The sequence below is a fragment of the Anguilla rostrata genome, chromosome 5 (genome assembly GCF_018555375.3).
Source record: "Anguilla rostrata isolate EN2019 chromosome 5, ASM1855537v3, whole genome shotgun sequence".
NCBI lineage: Eukaryota > Metazoa > Chordata > Actinopteri > Anguilliformes > Anguillidae > Anguilla > Anguilla rostrata.
In genome coordinates this window covers 34,578,021-34,597,729 of record NC_057937.1, presented here as the reverse complement: position 1 = coordinate 34,597,729, position 19,709 = coordinate 34,578,021, and the positions used below count along the sequence as shown (strand labels likewise).

The 19,709-nt window shown below is 41.9% G+C and overlaps 1 protein-coding gene across 4 annotated transcripts in view; it reads right to left on the bottom strand.

Moving 5' to 3' along the window:
• Nucleotides 1–19,709, bottom strand: part of myrf (myelin regulatory factor) — a 51,391-nt gene that overhangs the window by 25,949 nt on the left and 5,733 nt on the right. For 3 of the 4 annotated variants that reach the window (XM_064335876.1, XM_064335877.1, XM_064335879.1), the window contains exons 2-3: nt 2,403–2,493; nt 1,091–1,351 (exon numbers count right to left, since the gene is read on the bottom strand). In XM_064335876.1, the coding sequence (XP_064191946.1) occupies nt 1,091–1,351; nt 2,403–2,493 (352 nt within the window). Of the gene's footprint in view, nt 1–1,090; nt 1,352–2,402; nt 2,494–14,651; nt 14,822–19,709 lie in introns of those variants that run through there. The other variant, XM_064335878.1, reaches the window with a different exon arrangement.

Sequence of the window (19,709 nt, the reverse complement as noted above, 5' to 3'; positions counted from 1 at the left end):
TCTCACACTCTCACTCTTTTTCTCTCCTCTCATCCATTTCCCTCCCTCTCTTTCTTCCTCCACACATTGTTTGTGCAAGTAAAGTTAAACAAGGAGTTTCCATAATGGAACCGTACTCAGTACTCAGGGTGTGTGTATGTGTGCGCACACATGTGTCTGGACTGCAGTGCACGCGCGGGAGCAAGTTTGCTAACGCAGAGTCTGATCTGATTTAAGGACAAGCCTAGCCGGCTCGTCGACTCATTGAAGACATGCTGAGTCTGTAAAAGTTCACTTATGCTGAGTCTGTAACCGTTCGTGAAAGTGCAATGCACATCTGGTGCAGTTGCCCCTAACCCTGGATTTAGTACAGTCTGCAGGTTGCCAGTGCTGATTGGGCCATAGCTGATCACCTGCTCACACGGATGACTTGCCTCACCTGGTCTCTAGGGTCTGAACTGGGTGTTGATTTGAAGACAAGCTGAAGTGTCGCAGTGTATGTGCGGACATAAATAAGCATCCCTCTCTCTCTCTCCCTCTCTCTTTCCGCCCTGCGGCAGTTCTGCATCCCACCTTTGCTGGTAGCATTTGTTTTTAAGCCTCCCTCTAGCTGGTATACCCTTCCACTCATCTTTCCTTTGCCACCCTTCACATTTCCATCATCTTCCCATCATCAATAGAATTTCCTGCCTCCCTTTCTCTCTCCCCAGATCACCTGCCCCTCTTCTCTCTCTCTCTCTCTCCCTCACCTCAGACTGCAATAACCCCCCTCTCTCTCCCTCTGTCGCTTCCTCCATCTCTGGCACCTCTGAGCAGTCACTCTCTGGTCCTTGCTCTATCTCTCTTTTTCATCCCAGAGCAGGAGTTACTCTCTCTCTCTCAACAAAAAAAACAACCGTTGTGTTGATGATTTATGTTTATTTTTATTTATTTTATATATTATTTTGATGTTTTTTGTTTAATACTGCGTATCGATTTTAAAAAATAAATGTATTATTATTATTATTATTATTATTATTTTAATCTTTATTCTAGTAATGAATTTTCAGTGATGTTCTAATAAAAAGGCATCACATCTCTCTTGCTCTATCTCTCTCTCTCTCTCTCTCACCCGGGGGCGTAGTGGGAGGAGTGCTCGGTCTTGACGTGGGGGTTCTGCTGCTGTGGTCCCAGGCAGGTGTAGCTGTGCCTCAGGAGCCCCAGGGGGGGTGGAGGTGGGTAGGGCCCCTGGCAGGGAGGTGGGAGCGATGGCTGGGCCCCCTGACGGAGGGGGATGGGGGGGCTCACACCACACACCACCCCCCCGGAGGACACCCCCACCTGAGGAGAGGAGTAGCTGGGGCCGGGGGCACTGTGTACCTCCGAGAAACAGCTGTGGAGGAGGTGGGGAGGAGCAGGAGGAGGAGGAGGAGGTGTAGGAGGAATAAGCGGTTGGGGGGGGGGATTACACAGAAAAAAAGGTCAGAAACTGAGCATCATCAATCATCAATGTATTCATAGCAGTGCAGTACAGTGCGGTGCAATTTCATATCACAAAGCATTGTCAAAGCGCATTTTGGGAAACTCTTAATTCACAAATATCGTACGTCTATTACGTAGGCCTTTGGCTTTCAGCTACCATTCATGTCGCTTGCACGAAGAGGAAGCGTGATAAAATAGTGTGTAGATGGTTGCAACCAGTTCACCAGTTTTCACGCCTCCATTGTACGCCTGGTCTACCGTAGAAACGAAGCGAGGGCACTGAGAATGATTGGCGAGCGGCCGATTTCTCCTGAAGCCCCGCGCACACATTCAGCGAGGTGCGTGGGTGGAACGAAACGGCGATTTCTTCGCAAAACGCTTCATAAACAGAGAGGAAAAATGACTGTGCTCGCAGACGTTTTTGCCCGCGCGTCACATTTTTCACACGTCGAGCCCCGGGCCCGCGACTCTGAGGGAGCGGTTTCAAATCCCAGGTGAGGCGCTGGCGTAGCCTTGTGCGTGGTACCCGACTCGCTTCAGTAAACATCCAGCTGAGTTAATGGGTGCCATGTATAAACGTAAGCCCTGTAGGCTTTTCTGGATAAGGCCATCTACGACGCAATACAACGTAATGTTTGATTTAACTGACTTATATTTGAGGAGAGGCTTACAGTTAGCATAGCCTCTTGTGCATTCCGTCACGCCGTACGGCTCAGAGAGAACAGCTACGGGCGTGAAGCGGCGGGTTTCTGTGCAGCGGGGCTGTTCGTGCTCGTGCTGGCGGACTAGGGGCTGGCCTGTGTGAGACCGCGTCAAATCGGGGGGATGTGCGTCGCTGCCGAGTGACCGCGTGGCCGAGCGGTGGCGGCGCCGCGCGGCCTCATTTCGGAAAGCGGCGGCAGCGGCTGCGATCTCGTGCGGCGGCGGGGTAGCCGCGCTTCGCTTCGCCGGGCTTCTCTCACATGTCAGCGCTGTCGTCTTCCTTCTGGATGTACTCCTCCAGGATACTGGTGTCAATGTTGGCTGGCTCTAAGGAGCTGTTAATATCATGACCTGTGAGAGAGAGAGAGAGAGAGAGAGAGGGGGCGAGAGAAATTAAAGTATGAGTTTGGGTACCCTGGTAACAAAATACCAACACTGTTTTCCTTCCAGCTTTCTTAATTTATTAATGATTGGCACAGGTTCAGTAGTACCTCCTTCCAGGTGCTGTGCTTGTTGTAAATGAAGCATATCATAATGTGCCTTTTCTTAAAAGTTCTTGAAAAACAGCTGATTTTAACTCAGAGATAAAAGTAGGTGGAATAATGAAATATGTTGTTTGATATCTTTCATCAGAATTGATTATGCTGAAGGTTTTTATTTTATGTTATCAGCTTGCTTTAACTGGAAGACATTACTCAGAAATGCACTGATTTATTAAGTATGTACCATTTGTTCCAAGCATACCAATGTTCTGGATCTGTGGTTTTCAAGTGTTCCACCCAACACTACTATTTCACCACGGATAAGTAGCAGTTCGCTACATTTTATTTCATATTGATGTATCACCATGGGAACAACACACACTCTTTAAATAACTCTGCCGGGACGTTCTGTTGATGTCACAGCTGTATGAAGCCTAATGCCATTGTCACTGACATGATTCTACTTTCATTTTTGATCGCTTTCCTGTTCCGTGAAAAGAGAGAGAACTCCAATACCTGGAGTCCTGGAGAAAATTAACAGTAATCAGACTTTATTATTTTTATTAATTAATGCTGTCTCTGGAAAAGCAGAAGTAGAGGATTCAAAAGTCAATTTGAAACCTTAAGTCAATATCAGTTTCAAAATAGCACCAGTTAATCATCTGCACTTTGAGTACTTTGTCTGGATTCAATAATTTGGCCTGAACATTGACTCGCGTGAAATACAGGTGTTTTTTTCATCACAATCACAATTCACAGATCACCAAAATAAACCGGCCAAACTTATTTTTGTGAAAAGATACGAAGATGCAAATTGCATTTGTTTGTATGTCTATTAAGTTGAGGAAAAATATAGATTGAATCTAGGATCTTGTGTATTATTCTTCGAACATAATTAACGTCAAAGCTTGCATAAGACATGGCATGTCACAGGAATATATATTTCAAAGACATCAAAAAAAACAGTACGTTTGTTTGCACATTTGCATGTTTTTGTTTGGTGGATGGTGGATTGTCAACAAAACTGAATGCAGGTCTGTGATAGAGCAGTGAGGACAAGGGACGCAAAACAGATTCATGCAAACAAACATCTAAAAACAGAAATCACTGTATGCTATCCCTTGCTTGATCACACTTCCTTCCATCTCACCCTTAAACGCAGAAAGACAGTGAGTCACAGGGCCTTTTTCCTTTGGAAACAAACAACTTGAATGAATAACGATAAGAAATATTGCATGTTTAGTTACTTGTATTGAAACATGTCATAATGTCTATTTATATTATTTAATAATATCATTATGATATTATTATTACTGTGAAATATTATAACCAGAGGCGTACACTTAAAAACGGTAAAATTAAGTAAGTTGTTAAACAGTTAATTCTTACACCAACAGTGCACATAATAAAATTACACTTTTGGGATTTACATTACATGTATTTGGCAGATGTTTTTATATCAAAGGTCATTGTAACTACAAAACACAGGTCCGATAAGGGACAATACTCATTTTGTACAGTTATCCGTAGCCATGAACACATTAAGTCCAGTTCAAACAGTGAACATTACTGACCTAACCTATGCTAAGTCAAACTAGGAGGCATTACAAGCTGCAACATCAAGACAATGACACAAGGCACAATAAGTGCTGGATGGAGGTACATGTAACATGAGTGGCACAGGAGGTACATGTGTAGCATGAGAAAGGGGAATTTAACCCTCCTGTTCTGTTCATTTTTTAGGTACAGCAAAAATGTTCCCGGGTCAATCCCCATACAGGGGGGGTTTGCAAATACATGAAATGAACCATTTTCATTTAAAATGTTGATTACACTAATTAAGGCCAGTAGAAGAAGTTTCATACTGAAAAAATAATTTTAAGTATTTTTCCTAGATTTTCAAACTTTAAAAAGGGTCAATTTGACCCGCAACATAACAGGAGGGTTAAGTGATAGAAATGATCTGCAGAGTGGTGATAGTTAATTAGTTTGGGTATAGTCTGAAGCGATGCGTCTTCGGACTACGGCGAAAGATGGGCAATGAGGAAGTGGTTCGTAGAGGGGCGGGGACTTGAGTAAGTTTCCTTCAGACCCATATTGTACACACTCTCGCATGATATCTTTCATTTCACTTTTATTTCTACACCAAAATTATAATCATTCCTTCTGCTGTGTTACTGCCTCCAAGAATTATTCATACTGAAGCTTGTTACTATATAGCCTAATACCCACCAGGCCCATTGGGTGTGGCCAAACCTGCCACATAGTGTGTTTGATCCAGGCCGTAGGGCGCATTACTGTACATTGAAGAAGTACCTTAACTGGATCCATGATTCAGGAGCCCCTCAACCTGCACTGAAAAGCTCATCACAGTGATGATATCACTGAGATGACAATGAACCAAAACAGGTAACATATGGTAAGCTCTGTGAGATGGGAATATGGTAACTGAATCAGGGGGTTGGAATGCCACGTTGTGGGGGATACTATAGTTGTCCGTGTATGTTTGACGTTTTCCAGAGAAGGGAAGAGGGGTGGGGTGGATGTGCCTGAATTTGGAGTTTTACTAAAAGTCGACAAGTGACTCACTGGAGCAAATTGATTACTCATACCGTATAAGCATAAGCATCTCTTCCACCACTTTACCAGACTACCTCGGTGTGTACGTGCGTGTGTGTGCGGGCATGTGTGTGAGCATGCGTGCATGTGTGTGTGTGTTTGTGTGTGTGTGTGTGTACGTGTGTGCGTGTGTGTGTATGTGTGTGCATGTGTACGTGTGTGTGCGTGTGTGCGTGTGTGGTGCTGTTTGTGTTGTGTCCAGTGTTAGACTGGTTGTAGAGATTATGGGGGGGGGGTCATGTGTTCAGGATTTGGGGAGCTTTGCTTAAGAAGGGGTGAGAAAGGCGCAGGGGTGGAAGGAGGGAGAAAATGGGGGATTAATACATTCAAACCACAGACCTCCCTGAGAAAAGAAGCACATGATGTCGCCAGACCTACTGCACTGTCCCCAAAGGGTGGTATGTCTCTCTCTCTTTGTCCCTCTCTCTCTCTCTCCCTCTGTCTCACACATACACACAAAAACATATATATATATATATTCACTCATAAATATATTCATATATATATATATATATATATATATATATACACACACACACACACTTACACACACACACACACACACACACATACAATTCTATGGCTACACCTTGACAACAAAGAGCCTTAAAACGGGTCCAATCCTGCAAATAAATTATGATGTTCCAGTGTGTACATGTGCTATTCATTGGTGGCACAGGGACTAACTAAAGGATACTCTTTTGTCAGGATGCTCTTTTGGACAACTTCCCTGATTGGTAAATTATTTTTAAACTGAATGTTTGTTGGTGTTGGTTAAGTTTCCTCTTGAGGAACACTCTCAGAACCTTCATAAAACAGTCTTGGGTCACACCAACATCTGCAGTGTGAAGTTACAAGACAAAGGCTTAAAGGGTCTCTGGTCTAAATATCAATTCTGAAACCTACACTACAAAGGAGATTCATATCAAACAATACCTCAGCACTTTCCTCATCCTTTGTTTTCACCTACCTTTTACATTTTTTAAACTTTTTTTTTTTTTGCTTTTTCATTCTATCTTTCTAGTAGCATATTATTTCTACTATATTAACATGCCCTTGCTGGCATTGCACTGAATTTAATCAGCATTTGTCCTTAAAAATCAACATAAATAAACGCAAGTTCAGAAATGACATATGAAATATCTTTCCAAACTATGTGAAGAAAAAAGTAGGTTCCAACACTTCCACTTAATATTAAACCAATCGAATCTTGCCCATTGTTTATTGTATTTTTATTGATATGTGACATTCCTTTCATAAAGATTATTAGAAAAAAAAATAGGCACTTTGCATTGTAATTAGCTCATGGATCAAAGGCACGCTGCATTATGCTCCCGTGTATGTGCAATGGCTATTAAAAATATAAACAAAATCCCCCCATTGATTTAAGGATGCAAGACTGATCTGGAAATATTAACTTGTAGCACAGGAAATGATCTCCAGCTAAATAAAGGCACAGGATAGTCTTTCGTCTATCTGAAGTAGCACAGAAACTACTGATAAAAACATCACTGGTGAATGATGAGGCTCTGGAGATAGTGACAAAGAGAAAATAAGAGAAGTGATGAAGAGAGAGAGAGAGAAAGAGAAACTTTGACTGACACCGAATTCACTCTAATTTTGTCATAAAACAGTATTGCTATTTACAAATAATTAAAAGGAAGCCAAAAAAAATTAAATTAAATAAACTGTCTTGGCCTCTTTTAGGCTATAGCATTTACTTGGAACAATACATTAACCATCACACCCACACGAAATACATCACCTTCATTCTGGAAAAGTCACATGCTCAATTTCGAACAATTAGAGGGTCAGCATTGACCTTTTACATTCCCACCACATAGCCATGGACTGAGAGAGAGAGAGAGAGAGAGAGAGAGAGAGAGAGAGAGAGAGAGAGAGAGAGAGAGAGAGAGAGAGAGTGTGAGAGAGAGCGAGAGAGATGTTGTCAGAGAGGGGGGTACAAGTGGGCAGGCACCCACCTCTCCCTCTCTCCCTCTCCCTCTCTCTGATAGATTAAGCTTCAATCCAGCTAGGAATGCCAGGAATCCCTATGTTTTTGTTGGAAAAATTCACCCTTGCTTGCTTATTCTCTCCATTTGCCTTCTCATTATCCTACTCCAAATCCACAGTTTCAGCCTTTAGTGCCACTCTGGGATATTAAGATTCACTCTTTCCACCCAAACAATTTCCACACAGCATCAGGATAGCACAGTGACAGTGAGGAACAGCACAGTGACTGTGAGGAACAGGACAGTGATGATGAGGAACCGCACAGTGTTGGAGAGGAACAGCACAGTGACAGTGTAGAACAGCACAGTCATGACGAAGAACAGCACTGATGGCGCGGAACAGCACAGTGATGATAAGGAATGGCACGGCGATGAAGAGGAGAATTACAGTGATGGTAAAGAACAGCACAGAGATGAAGAGGAGCATTACAGTGATAGTGACGAACAGCACATTGATGAAAAGGAAGAGCACAGTGGCAGAGGAGAACAGCACAGTGACAATGAGGACTAGTACATTGCCAACACAGAAGAACACAGTGTAATAGCTTATGGGCATGGTATCAGGACACCGGAAAGCATTACAGGTATGACAGGAATATGTTCCCTAGTAAGGCTATTTTAATCTTCACTATGGAAATCCAGTTTTCTTCCATCATTTTATCTTTCTGAAATCTAACCAGCAGAACCTCTCAGCTCTCAGTAGCCCCCTTTCATATCTCTGCTTTTCTTTCTTCTACTGCCTCTCTGCACCCTCCTTTTTTATCTTTCTCCATATATTTTCATATTCCCGCTCCGTGCCTCCACCCTTCTCGTTCTTTCTGCCCCTGCTTCAATCCCTCTTCCTCTGTCTTTCCTGTCTTGTCTCTCCTTATATCTTCCCTTTCCCTTTTTCCGCCCATCCTTCCATCTCTTCCTCACTCGCTTCTGCATCACCAAATGAACTGTAGATCGGATCCACCCGTTGGCCACATAATGGCTCACTATAACAGACTCTCTTTTTAAAACGGGGCACGAGCAATGAAAAGAATTTTAGCAATGAAAAGAAACTGCATACATTTTGACATCTACTGCACAGTGCCTACAGTCTCCACAGACTTCTTACTTCACCGGCACCTTTCTGTTTATTTAAGTTCTTTACTAACTTTCTGTTTATGTAAGTTTGTTACAAGCACGTCTGAGCATCTTTCCATCTTTCTGTCTCTCTTCCTCGCCGTAAAGGACAGATGGAATGCCGACAGCCTTCTCAAAACTGTCCTCTCCTTACGTTGTCTTCTCTTTAATAAGATCCAGATGTGCACCCCACCCAGGTGGGCAGTAAATCTGGAAAAGTCTGCCAGAGGAGATAAGAGAGTGAGAGAGAAAGGGCGTGTGTGAGGGTGAGCATGAAGACGGGAGGAGAGAGGGAGAGAACTGGGAGAGGGCAGAGGAGAGAAGGAGTGCAAGAGGGGAGGCTGAGGTGCAAAGGTAAACCGGAGCGAGGGGAGGTGCAAGGGATGAGAAAACGGAGGGAGGTGGATGGAGAGAGAGAGCTAAAATGACAGAAAGATGGATTGAGTGGTGTCCGTAATGGTCGTAGTGACACTGGCGTGTTGTTTTGCCCCACCGAGTCACTCACTGGGGTAAAGATGCGAGTTTGAAATAGAGGAGGGACAGACAAATATTCCTCTCTTCTCTCTGTCTCTCAGTCCAGCTGTGTTGGTCAGCTAACACTGCGTTGATTGTCAGCAGAGGTTCAATACAGACTGCCCTTATGAGCGACAGAAAGAGGCTGGGAGGGGTCAGTGTGTGTGAGTTAGGCCACCTTTTCAATGCCAGAGTTGTCCTGGGTGTAACAACGGAGGGCAAACACAGCAATGTGTGTGTGTGTGTGTGTGTGTGTGTGTGCCTGAGTGAGTTTGTGTGTGTTTGCCCCTGTGTGTGTGTGTGTGTGTGTGTGTGTGTGTGTGTTTGCGCCTTTGCGTGCGTGCGAGAGTGTCGCGCATGTGTGTGTGCCTGTGTGAGTGTGTGTGTGTGTGTGTGTGCATGTACGTGTGTCTACTGTGTACATGGACTGGACCCTGTGGTCATACAGCACATGAGCAATTTGATTCAATTTTGCATCAATAAACAGGGTTCACGGTTATCCTTCATTTTTAAGTGCAAATATTTGTTCTCTGTATTCATTACGTGAGTTTCATGGATGAATCTTGCTGTACATACACTTGACACACCCGTTTTACTGTAAGGAAGGCTCAAATGAAAAATGAGTCTCCGACGCACGCATACACACACAGCAGCCGCGCATGTTCTCATTGGGAGCTCCAGGTTCAGCGTGTGCACATGTAAACACCTACGGAGCTTTCAAACGCGGCTTTCGATACATTTATCAACACAACACTCCCTGGCCTTTCAACATAAGCACGCCCTTCGATATAAAGGTGAAAGACCAATCAGACTGGCTTCAGAGAACAGACTAGACTCAAGAGACATAAACAACAGGAGAGATTTGAGTTGATTAATAGACTACAACAGATCAAATCATAAATATAATAATCACAAGTCTCCACTAATTTAAGTATATTTAAAATATTTAATCTAAATATACTGTGCAATATATTAACATAATTATTTAAATGATTAGACAGTGACACACAAATACACAAAGAAACATTCAATCCGTGTGACAGATTTAAATCATTGTGTGCTTTCTTAACCATAAATCCAATTTAAAAATATGACCTGAAATACATTCATACAGGCTAAATATCCAAAACTGTTAGTAGAAGTAAAATATGGCTGCTCCATCTGATAAATCTGTGATAAGGTAGCTCATAACTGTATTATTTAAATTACCATTTGAAATAATATTAAATCTAAATTAATTCAAAAGTGTATTATTTTGCAGATTCTTTGTAAGTTTAAAGTAGAAAAAGCTATACCTGCGTGCATGCCTGGATGGTAGATTATACCATACTATATTCCCACAGAATAACTCCATAAACACTACATTATTATCAGACTCTCCTTATTCCTCCTCAAAATCCGCTGTATTTTCATTTATTTGTGTTCAGATAGAGCTGAAAATCCAGAGTAGAGCAAAGTATTTAAGCAGCCTTTGAACAGCAATGATTCAGTCAATAAAATACAATAAAATAATCATTGCTGTTTGCTAATCATTGCTGTTCAAATGCTGTTTAAATACTCTGCTCTAAGAAAGATTTTCGGCTCTGTCTGAACACAGATTATTAATAAAACACACAATCTGTTAATGTCTTTTTTTCTTTTCTGAATAGCAAATATGCTCAAATAAGCTAAAATGTTCTGAATAATAAATAAGTGAATTAAAGGAATTTTATTTGATAGAGAATACTGACTTAACTACAGTAACTTTACAATGCGAATTGTGCCAGATCACAACACTATGCAGTAAACTAGTTTATTTGTGCTTAGGGCCAGTTGGTAGCAGCAGTATCATATATTCAGAATAGGTTGGCAGTGTAGCAGAATCACTTTCATTCTTAAAAATAATGAAATAAAGCTGAAATAAGATGTCACTTTCTGTTTCAGTTGAGTGAAATGCACCATTTTTTACCTCGGTTCAGGTACAGTGTCACATTGAGGTTCCTGTGGTACAAATTGTCATTTAAAAATTGCATATACTATTATTGGTTCATTAAATACTACTAAATGTACTATATTTTATATAAATTATAATTACTGCATCTCATTAAAAGCTGTGTTAAAACAAGTATGCCATTGTTCGCTGTTGTGTGAATAAAATGTGACTGATTTATGTATACATTTTCCTGTGAATACACAAATTCACTTGTTCCATTCATTTGAACATACCCCAGTTTTAATAATGTTCTGCTTATTGAAATACAATTGTCTGGGACATGCTATTCTTCTAAATTGGCTGTGCTCTGTGAAAGTACGTAAAAGCTGCGAGCTGAAAGTTTCTATTTGATTTTCATCTGTTAAAATGTATATTTTGTACAAAACCGTATAAGTATCTTCTGTTAAAAAAAATGATGTTACTAAAAAATGACTATTACTAATGATACAAAGAACGGTTTTGACAAAAATATTTTGTTTAACAAGTAAATATTTCTTTTAACCCAAAAAACTGCCGTCATAATAATTCACACCTCTGTTTTCAGTACTCCCTGTGCTCTCCCTTTGCTCCCCCTTTCCTTTATAGTGTTTTATGAGATTAGTTAACATGTCGGGGAGTGACCATTCCTCCGTACAGAAGCTTTCCAAATCCATCAGATTCTTTGGTCTGCACTTGTGGTCTTACACTCTTTATAAGTCAAACTAAAAATTTTAAAGCGGTTTTGAAGTCTTGAGACTCAGGTGGCCATTGATTTTTTTTTTTGGTCAGTTCCACATTTTCTGCTTGACCTTTGGGTATGCTTGGGATCACTGTCTCACTTATAGTTCAATTTGTGGCCAGGTTTGAGCTTCTTGGTTTAAGGCAAAAATGTCATGGTGCTCGCTGGAGTTCCAGATTCCATTGACTTTAGGAGCCCCAGACACTGCAGAAGCAGGGCAACCCCATAATATTAAAAAATCCACCAGATTTCACCACAGGTGTGATGTCCTTTTCAACACATAAAACACAGTGTAACTTCAAATTTCTGCATACAAAGACTTATGTGCAAAATAGTTTCCATTATTTTTTATTTAAAGCTGGATAGCTAATAAGCAAATCAGTGATTATGCTTAGTTCACTAGCTAGCTAGCTGAATCTATATCCATTTCCACAAGTGCAGACGGTTTATATAGGCTTACAATTAACTATATAGCTAGCTAACACAGAATAAACATGATTCTCACTGGTCCACTTCAGACTGCCCATGAAATCAGCTAAACAAAGTTTGAGATATCACTGCTACACAACAAATATTACCATTTCAGTCTAATATTAGCCAATCCTTATCAAGCACTTTAAGATTAGTTTGCAAGTCACCTTACATTTACATTTTAATTATTTAAGCAACTGGAATACAGTATCTCTCTAAGGTTGTTGTATTCCAAAGCAGAACCCCTTTGTTATCTAGATATTTTCCAACACACTTGCTAATTCATGGGACCACACAATCAAATCACCTTCAGTCAAGGTACAAACCCATCAAACAAGGTATAATGGTAACAAGGTACAAGGTAAAATAAAGTAGTTTGTCTTTTGACTGTAAAATGTGAATTGTTGTACAAATAAATATACAATTTATGATTAGAAACCGTCTATCAATTTTAAAATATTTCCAAAGCCACAATCTCTGTTCTAAATGTGTTTTAGATATTCATAATATATGATTTCTCTGTAATGATAAGCAGTGTAATAACCAAACCCACAAAAACATACAATATATTAAACCTGCACTCTGATGGGATGTTAAGTTTTAAATGTAGTGTTGCTCATATATCTGCATGCATCCAATGACAAGGCGATTTTGACTGAGATTATTTTTCAATACAGTTCCTGCCTTCGCCCTAACAAGGAAACACGTGTCCTTCTGTCTATAGAGGCCACTGTTTAGACTTTTCATTTATACTGTACTGTAGGAGTATCTAATCAGTTGATCAATTGTGACTCTTTTCCTTTTTTTCAGAAGAGGCAATGCCTCGAATGCATCCATGGGCCTGCTAGGTGTGTGTGTGTCTGTGTGCATCATTGAGTTTCAGTGTGGGTTTTTGCATATGTGCCAGCCTGTTAATGATTAATAACACATTCAGGCTCACATACTGTAGCAGAACAAAGTCCACCGCATTATCATATTGTAAACATGGTCCATCATGCACTGGGGCATGCCACGCACTCTCTACACCGCTGTCAGACGCACGCATAAATGACCACTTTCATGCACACGTAAGCCAGACCACAGCTGGTCTCCAAGACCAAGACACTCACACTTACACCACAAGTGCACTGACCCCTGAGCAGTTACCTTATAGCACGTTACCTCACCTGACTTGAACCTACAGTCCACCAAACCCTGGGTCTGACCACTCAGATAAACGCTGCCAAACTTTACCGTTGGTCAGTAACATTCATCAACTCACTTTCACAGTTAGGTTTGGACTTTTGAACCATTCTGGCCAAAAAAATTAAAGATCCACATATTGAATAGCCCATATTAGTATATATTAGCACATACAGTATTAGTGCCCTGAGCAGTACTACTCCATCAAGGAGCTTGTACATTTAGTGATACTTAAGCCTCTAGTATTTCCAACCCTGGCTCTGCAGAGTACAGTTCCACCAGGTGCTCTGGTTCATCCACTTAATGGAAACATTTCTAAAGCCTTCGCTTTGACCCACTTAAGCTGAGCTGTTTAACAATGTGTGGGCCATTTTGTTCCGCGTCTGGTGCCATTCTCCGCGTTGTGCAACCGGGGCTATGTATCTGGTACCATTATAATATTATATCTCACCATACTGGCCTACCGCCATTGCCCAACGACAAGCGCTTCAGCAAAGTCCAAAAGTTCCCCGAACACTGGATTTATTCGCAGTTTGCTCTTTTCCTTTTGCATTTTATCAAGCATTTAATTGTTCTCTGTCTTAAAATTCCACATTTACAAGGTCACAGCATTTGGCACTTAAATGTATAAACCTCCACATATGAATCATTATGTGGTTTCGTGAATCATCCATTTTCACAGGAGCCAAAGCAATGTCCTTCAACTATTTTGTAATGTATTTTTACTGAAATTTACATACATTTAAGAGTGTGCCTCATAAATTGAATGACTTAATGCACACACATCTGACCCTCAGTGCAGTACATTCTTTCAGTACTGCACTTTATAATATTATACAGACCTGATTACGTTCTGTATAATATAATAAAGTGAATATATTCAAGTCAAATATGTCTCTATTTTGTATGACTATACATGACTAATAAATCAATGTTTGTTATACATTGAATATCACAGTAAAATCTCTAGTGTTAATTCAACTCTACCAGTTATCTGTTAGAGTTGAATTAACACAGTTATATTTTAAGTAACAATTGACATTTTACTGTGTAACATGTCTAGCGTAATAACATGTATATTGTATGGTTACTGAAAGCTACTGAATAAAACAAAAAAATAAAAAGACTCATACTACCAGGAGTGACAGAAACACATAGAAACAATGAACCTGAAAAAAGCAGGGAGACACAGAGAAACACAGAGAGACACAGAGAGACACAGAGAGACAGGAGAGACACACAGAGAGACACAGAGAGACAGGAGAGACACACAGAGAGACAGAGAGAGACAGAGAGAGACAGGAGAGACACACAGAGACACAGAGAGACAGGAGAGACACACAGAGAGGCAGAGAGAGACAGAGAGAGACAGGAGAGACACACAGAGAGGCAAGAGTGATGCAGGCAATGGGGAAAGAGAGCCGGAGTACCTGTGCGTAACCAAAGCATGTTTGGTTCCTTCTGAGAAGAGAGGCTTAGCCGGAAGATGAAAGCAAAAAAACGCGTTCTCTCTGTCTTTCACATCTTTTCCTGTTCTGCTTTGTCTCGTGTTCCTCGCTGGGCTTCAGAATTGCCGTTTGGGGGTATGTGTTTGTGACAATGTGTGTGTGCGTGTGTGTGTGTGTGTGTGCGTGTGTGTGTTGTAATAGGTATTATTCCCTGGTCATGAGACTGGGCTGTACCAGCCCACCACACATAGCCCTTGTCTCCCACCAGCACCAGATGAACGCTTTGGGAGACCTGAGCTGGAACTGCTACAGAAGGAGAGAGAGGGACAGAGGGACCGGGAGCACGGAGTCAGAGAGCAAGGAGAGGGGACTTATGGGGTGAGACAGAGTTGAAACAGAGAAAGAGAGGGAAAAAGAAAGAGAGAGACAGAAGGGGAAAGAGAGAGAGAGACCGAAAGAGAGAGAAACAGGAAGAAGGTACAAGCAGAGGAAGAGTTGAACAAAATCAGAGGGGAAACTGGGAAGCAAGGAAAAGAATGGGGAGTAGCAGCAAAAAGGGGGGAGAGAGGGAGAGTGTGTGGATGAAGGGAAAGTGTAACACCATAGGAGAAAAAGACAAAAACGTGAAATTAGAAAGCCGCACAAAAATCCGAGTAGGAGAAGAGAAATAATATTTTCCGCAGACTGGAGAAAAACAACAGTGTCTCCAGCAAAACCCCGAGAAGACAGACCCCGCCTCACAGACATCTCACAGATCATGTCTGCTCATTGAAATGCTTAACCTAGACATGCTCCTTGTTGAGAGGCTAGCGCACACCATAAAATGAACCATACAGAAAAATGTAAACAGCGATATTTTACTTGTCTATCTTGCGTGCAACGAGGTCAGGGTACTCGGTCATAAATGTGAAAAACATAAACACTTTCAAATTCTTTTCGAGAAATCTTTGGGAAAAAAAAGGGTTCAGGCGCTTCGCGATGAAACATTTTTTCCCCTTCAAGTTTACTTTTTGAAAATGGCCGTTTGGTTTGGCTATCTGTCCTCAGCAGACCAGTAAATTAATGAAAACTATTCCAATATGGCCGTCATTTTTTGTTTCGTGGTTCAACGGGGGTAAAAAAAAAAATGTAAACAAAAGTTTCTTACAGCACACTTTCGCATAAACGATGAGAATGAATATATCGGCAGTAAACGAGGAGTCGCTGTAATGGTGGAGAACAGGCCGTTCGTGCATTCTAAGCCTGACTGGTCAAAAACAATGCATTCCGGCGCACAGAACCTCATGGTTACGGGTTACGGCACAGAGCCACGCGACCTCGTGCTAAACCTCGTCGGTACCGATTCAGCCCTCGAAGGTCTCACCATGGCCCGAGTCGAGCCCTGGAGATCACAGTCAATCATCTGTGGATAATGTACTGGTGACCCGTTAGTAACCGAATGACGAAAGTCACTTGCCCGGTTAAGATGCTTATATGTTACTTGGTCTAATGGCTCCTGAGGTCTTGTGCTAATTCAGGCTAGAAGGACACTTTTTCATTTCACCAGAAACCTGCTGGACTGATACTCTCCAGACCGGGGTGAAAGAGCACTCATACGCAGAGAGGGACTGCCATCCAAAATATTTGTGCCCACTTAGATGTGTGTGTTTGTGTGTGTGTGTGTGTGTGCGTGCATGCTCATGTGTGAGGGTTTGTGTGTTTCTATAATCCCAGCTCACAGAATACAATGTACACGTTTTCAAATGTATGCGTCAGAACAGGTCTATGTTCATTTGCTGATGAGTAAAAGTCTATGCATGTGTTTTTATCAGTGTGAATGTGCATGTTTTTTGCATGTGTGTGTGCATGTGTCTGTATGTCCGTGAGTGTCCGTGAGTGGCCATGAATTTTGTATGTGTATGTGAGTATGTGCACAGGCATGTCTGCATTTCTCAGTGTGTGTTCATAAGGGAATTTGCACACGTGTGTGTGCGGTTATGCCTCTGGGTGTAAGCATGTGTGGATGTGTGTGTGTGTGCATGTGTGTGTGTGTGTTCATATGTGCATGTGTGTGCACGTGTGTTTGCGTGTGTTGTCATTAGTATGTGTGTATGTATGTGTGTATATGTGTGCATGTGTGTGTGCACGTGCGCTTGTGTGTGTGTGTGTGTGTGTGTGTATTAGAGGTCTGAGTGCCCTGGCCCTGCCTCACCCCGCCCTCTGTATCTGTTCTCTCTCACCCGCACTCTGTCTGCACACTGTCACACTAATGGACGTGAGGAGAGAGGGCAGGGAAAGAGAGAAGAGAGAGAAACATTGGTCTCACCTCTCTCTGTTTAAATGGCTGCTACGGTATGCCAGGAATGTGGAGAGTACATTTGTGTGTGTCTGCATGCGTACAACAGTAATCCTTTTGTTGAACCACAGTCAACCGCGGTAAACTCCGGTCAATATAAAAATTCTCCACAACAGGTCATTTCAACAAACGTGACATCAACGTGCTTTCAAGGAAAATTAACAGCACTGATTCAAAACCAGCTCCACCGCTCTCATAGATGTACTGTGGTGATGTGAATGGAAAGTCCCTTTGTGGTAGCATTAATTCTACTGTTGTTTTGAAATGTACTCATTAACAAAAAATTAAATGTGTTCATTATTTTCCTGCCTCCTATGGAACAGTTACTGGTCTCCTGAATCTTTCGTTATGGAGGGTTGACCATTCTTATTGGACAGTCTGGGCCACAGAAAGGTCACCGATTCAAATGCCAGAAGGCATTAAACCAACCTTGTAGTCTCAGCTATGGTCATACATTTTTTAAATGGCCCCGGGTCATCTGTGTGTGTTAGAACGCAAGGGGGCAATGGTGGTTGGGAACACAATAGTCAATTTATGTGCTTAGCCTTTTTTCCAGAAAGACGCATTACAACTGCATCCCGCGACAGCCAAAAAAACCCAAGCAAATTCCCCTACCCTGTGGCTCATGGGACTGAGTCAGTACGTGGCAGCCATACAGGTCTTGGATGTCCAACACCTTGGACAAACAGAGGCAATTGATTCCTGCTGTTACAATGCAGAGCCGTTTCAGTTTGGCGAAAAGCCATTCAACATCATTTTGAGGCCTGGCATGTTGATGGACAGCCTGTTACTGGCAGCCCCTAACTTTTTAATTTTGTACAATGACGTGCACACATTGTACAGACCCTATGCTGAGGGCTGTGAAAGAGCACTCCTTCTCTTTTTAAAATGGTTCTCAACCTTCAGACAATACCAGCTGCATTTGCCATCCACAATGTGACGTGCACCACAATGAAGTACACTACAGAAACCATGTCCCACAGAAACACCTATAGATTAATCATAATATTTGTTAATCTATAAAATAATAACATTCTATGGCACTCTACATTTAGATCATTGATTTTGCAATTGTCCTGGTACACGCATGTGTGCGCACACACACACACAAACACACACATACAGTGTATGCATACATATACAGCAAGAAATATAGATTTACTGCTTTCCACAAGATTTGTGCTGCATCATCGCACAGATTGGGCCACAGGTTTAACGAAAGCCATGTGCAAGGCGGAACACTGGCAGATCCACCGCAACCTCCCAAGTGGCAAAGTAGCCTTTTCAATGGAAGATAATAACAATTGAACAAGTGACTCAGAACCCCGAAAGCCCCCTAAAATGACCATCCTGAGGATCCCCACCTCAATAAAATAGTTACCTTTTAGACATATTTATCCAGTACCCACCTCAGACTTCAATATAGTGGCTAATTAACATACTAGTTAAGCATGACAAAATCGAGTCATTGCATTATGGGTCATTTAGTTATTTAGTAAAACATGAATATTCAATCATAATAATTATTGAATATTGCCAAAAATATGCATAAGCTTCTTTTATTTGAAACACATAATATTTTCTGAAATATATAAAGGTAAACAAAATATTCAGACATAAAAATTTCATCCATTTCAAAGACCCCCAGGTGCCCCTGTAACCCAGTCAGGAACCCCTAACGAAAAAAAATTCAGATGTTTTCTGAGCATTATGGCGTGCCTACGTCGTGTATCTGAGTGACAGGGGAATCTGCGAAACGGGGCTTCGACCGGACAAAGCGGCAGTCTTTCGGCCACGCTCCCCACACAGGGAAATCCGCACACCTCCCCCGACACACAAACGCCGCATTGTGCCGATACAGTAGACCGCACGGTCAAATCTCTCGAATTAGTCATGGCCGTTATGTGGGGGGCTGCGCGTGCGTGCGTGGGAGGGCGAGTTGTCAAAACACATCTGCGCTCGTTCCGCTAATACGGTACGGGGATCGGCGGCGGGCCGTCATCGCCTCCTCAGGTGCCGATCCTGCTCCGCCCGTCCCATTCACCACCTCCTGTTCCGCCGACAGCTGGTGGTCCGTGCTTTTCTGTGGGCGCAATTGTTTTCGATGCATAGCGAACTAGGCTACTCGCTATTTTTCAATACGCAATCAAATCCCATGACGCGCAACCTATACAGCTTGCAAGAACCCTCGGCTATATGCGACACAAGCTCATTGAGAAACATTGTAAAATGATGAGCGATATGTCAAAAAAAATTTTTTACGGCAGCCACCAGTTAATCTTTAGGAAAAACGGTGTAAAGACAATTGAATGTATGACTGAAATTCATATCCTGCTTTTGCCTGCACCCAGACTAACAGTCATCCTTAACCTTTCCTTCCGAATATATAATTTTCAGATGTAATAGCTGATTTTGTTCAGTAAAATAAAAAAAATCACTAGCTGCGAGACTGTGACTGTGTACTTATCGTTAAAGCAAATTATTTGCTTTACTTAAAATAGAAGGACAAATGTTGGTTGAATCAAGGACTTTCGTGTTCACATTGTATTCCCCTACTGTATTATCTATTCTCAATGAGCCATATATTGCCAATGCAGGTGCTTTCACAGTCCTCTTAGCCCACTGAAGAGAATCTGCCATACATGTGAGACAAAGTATCCCACCACTGATCTAATCATTTGCAGAGTGTTTGCTTTTATCAGTGA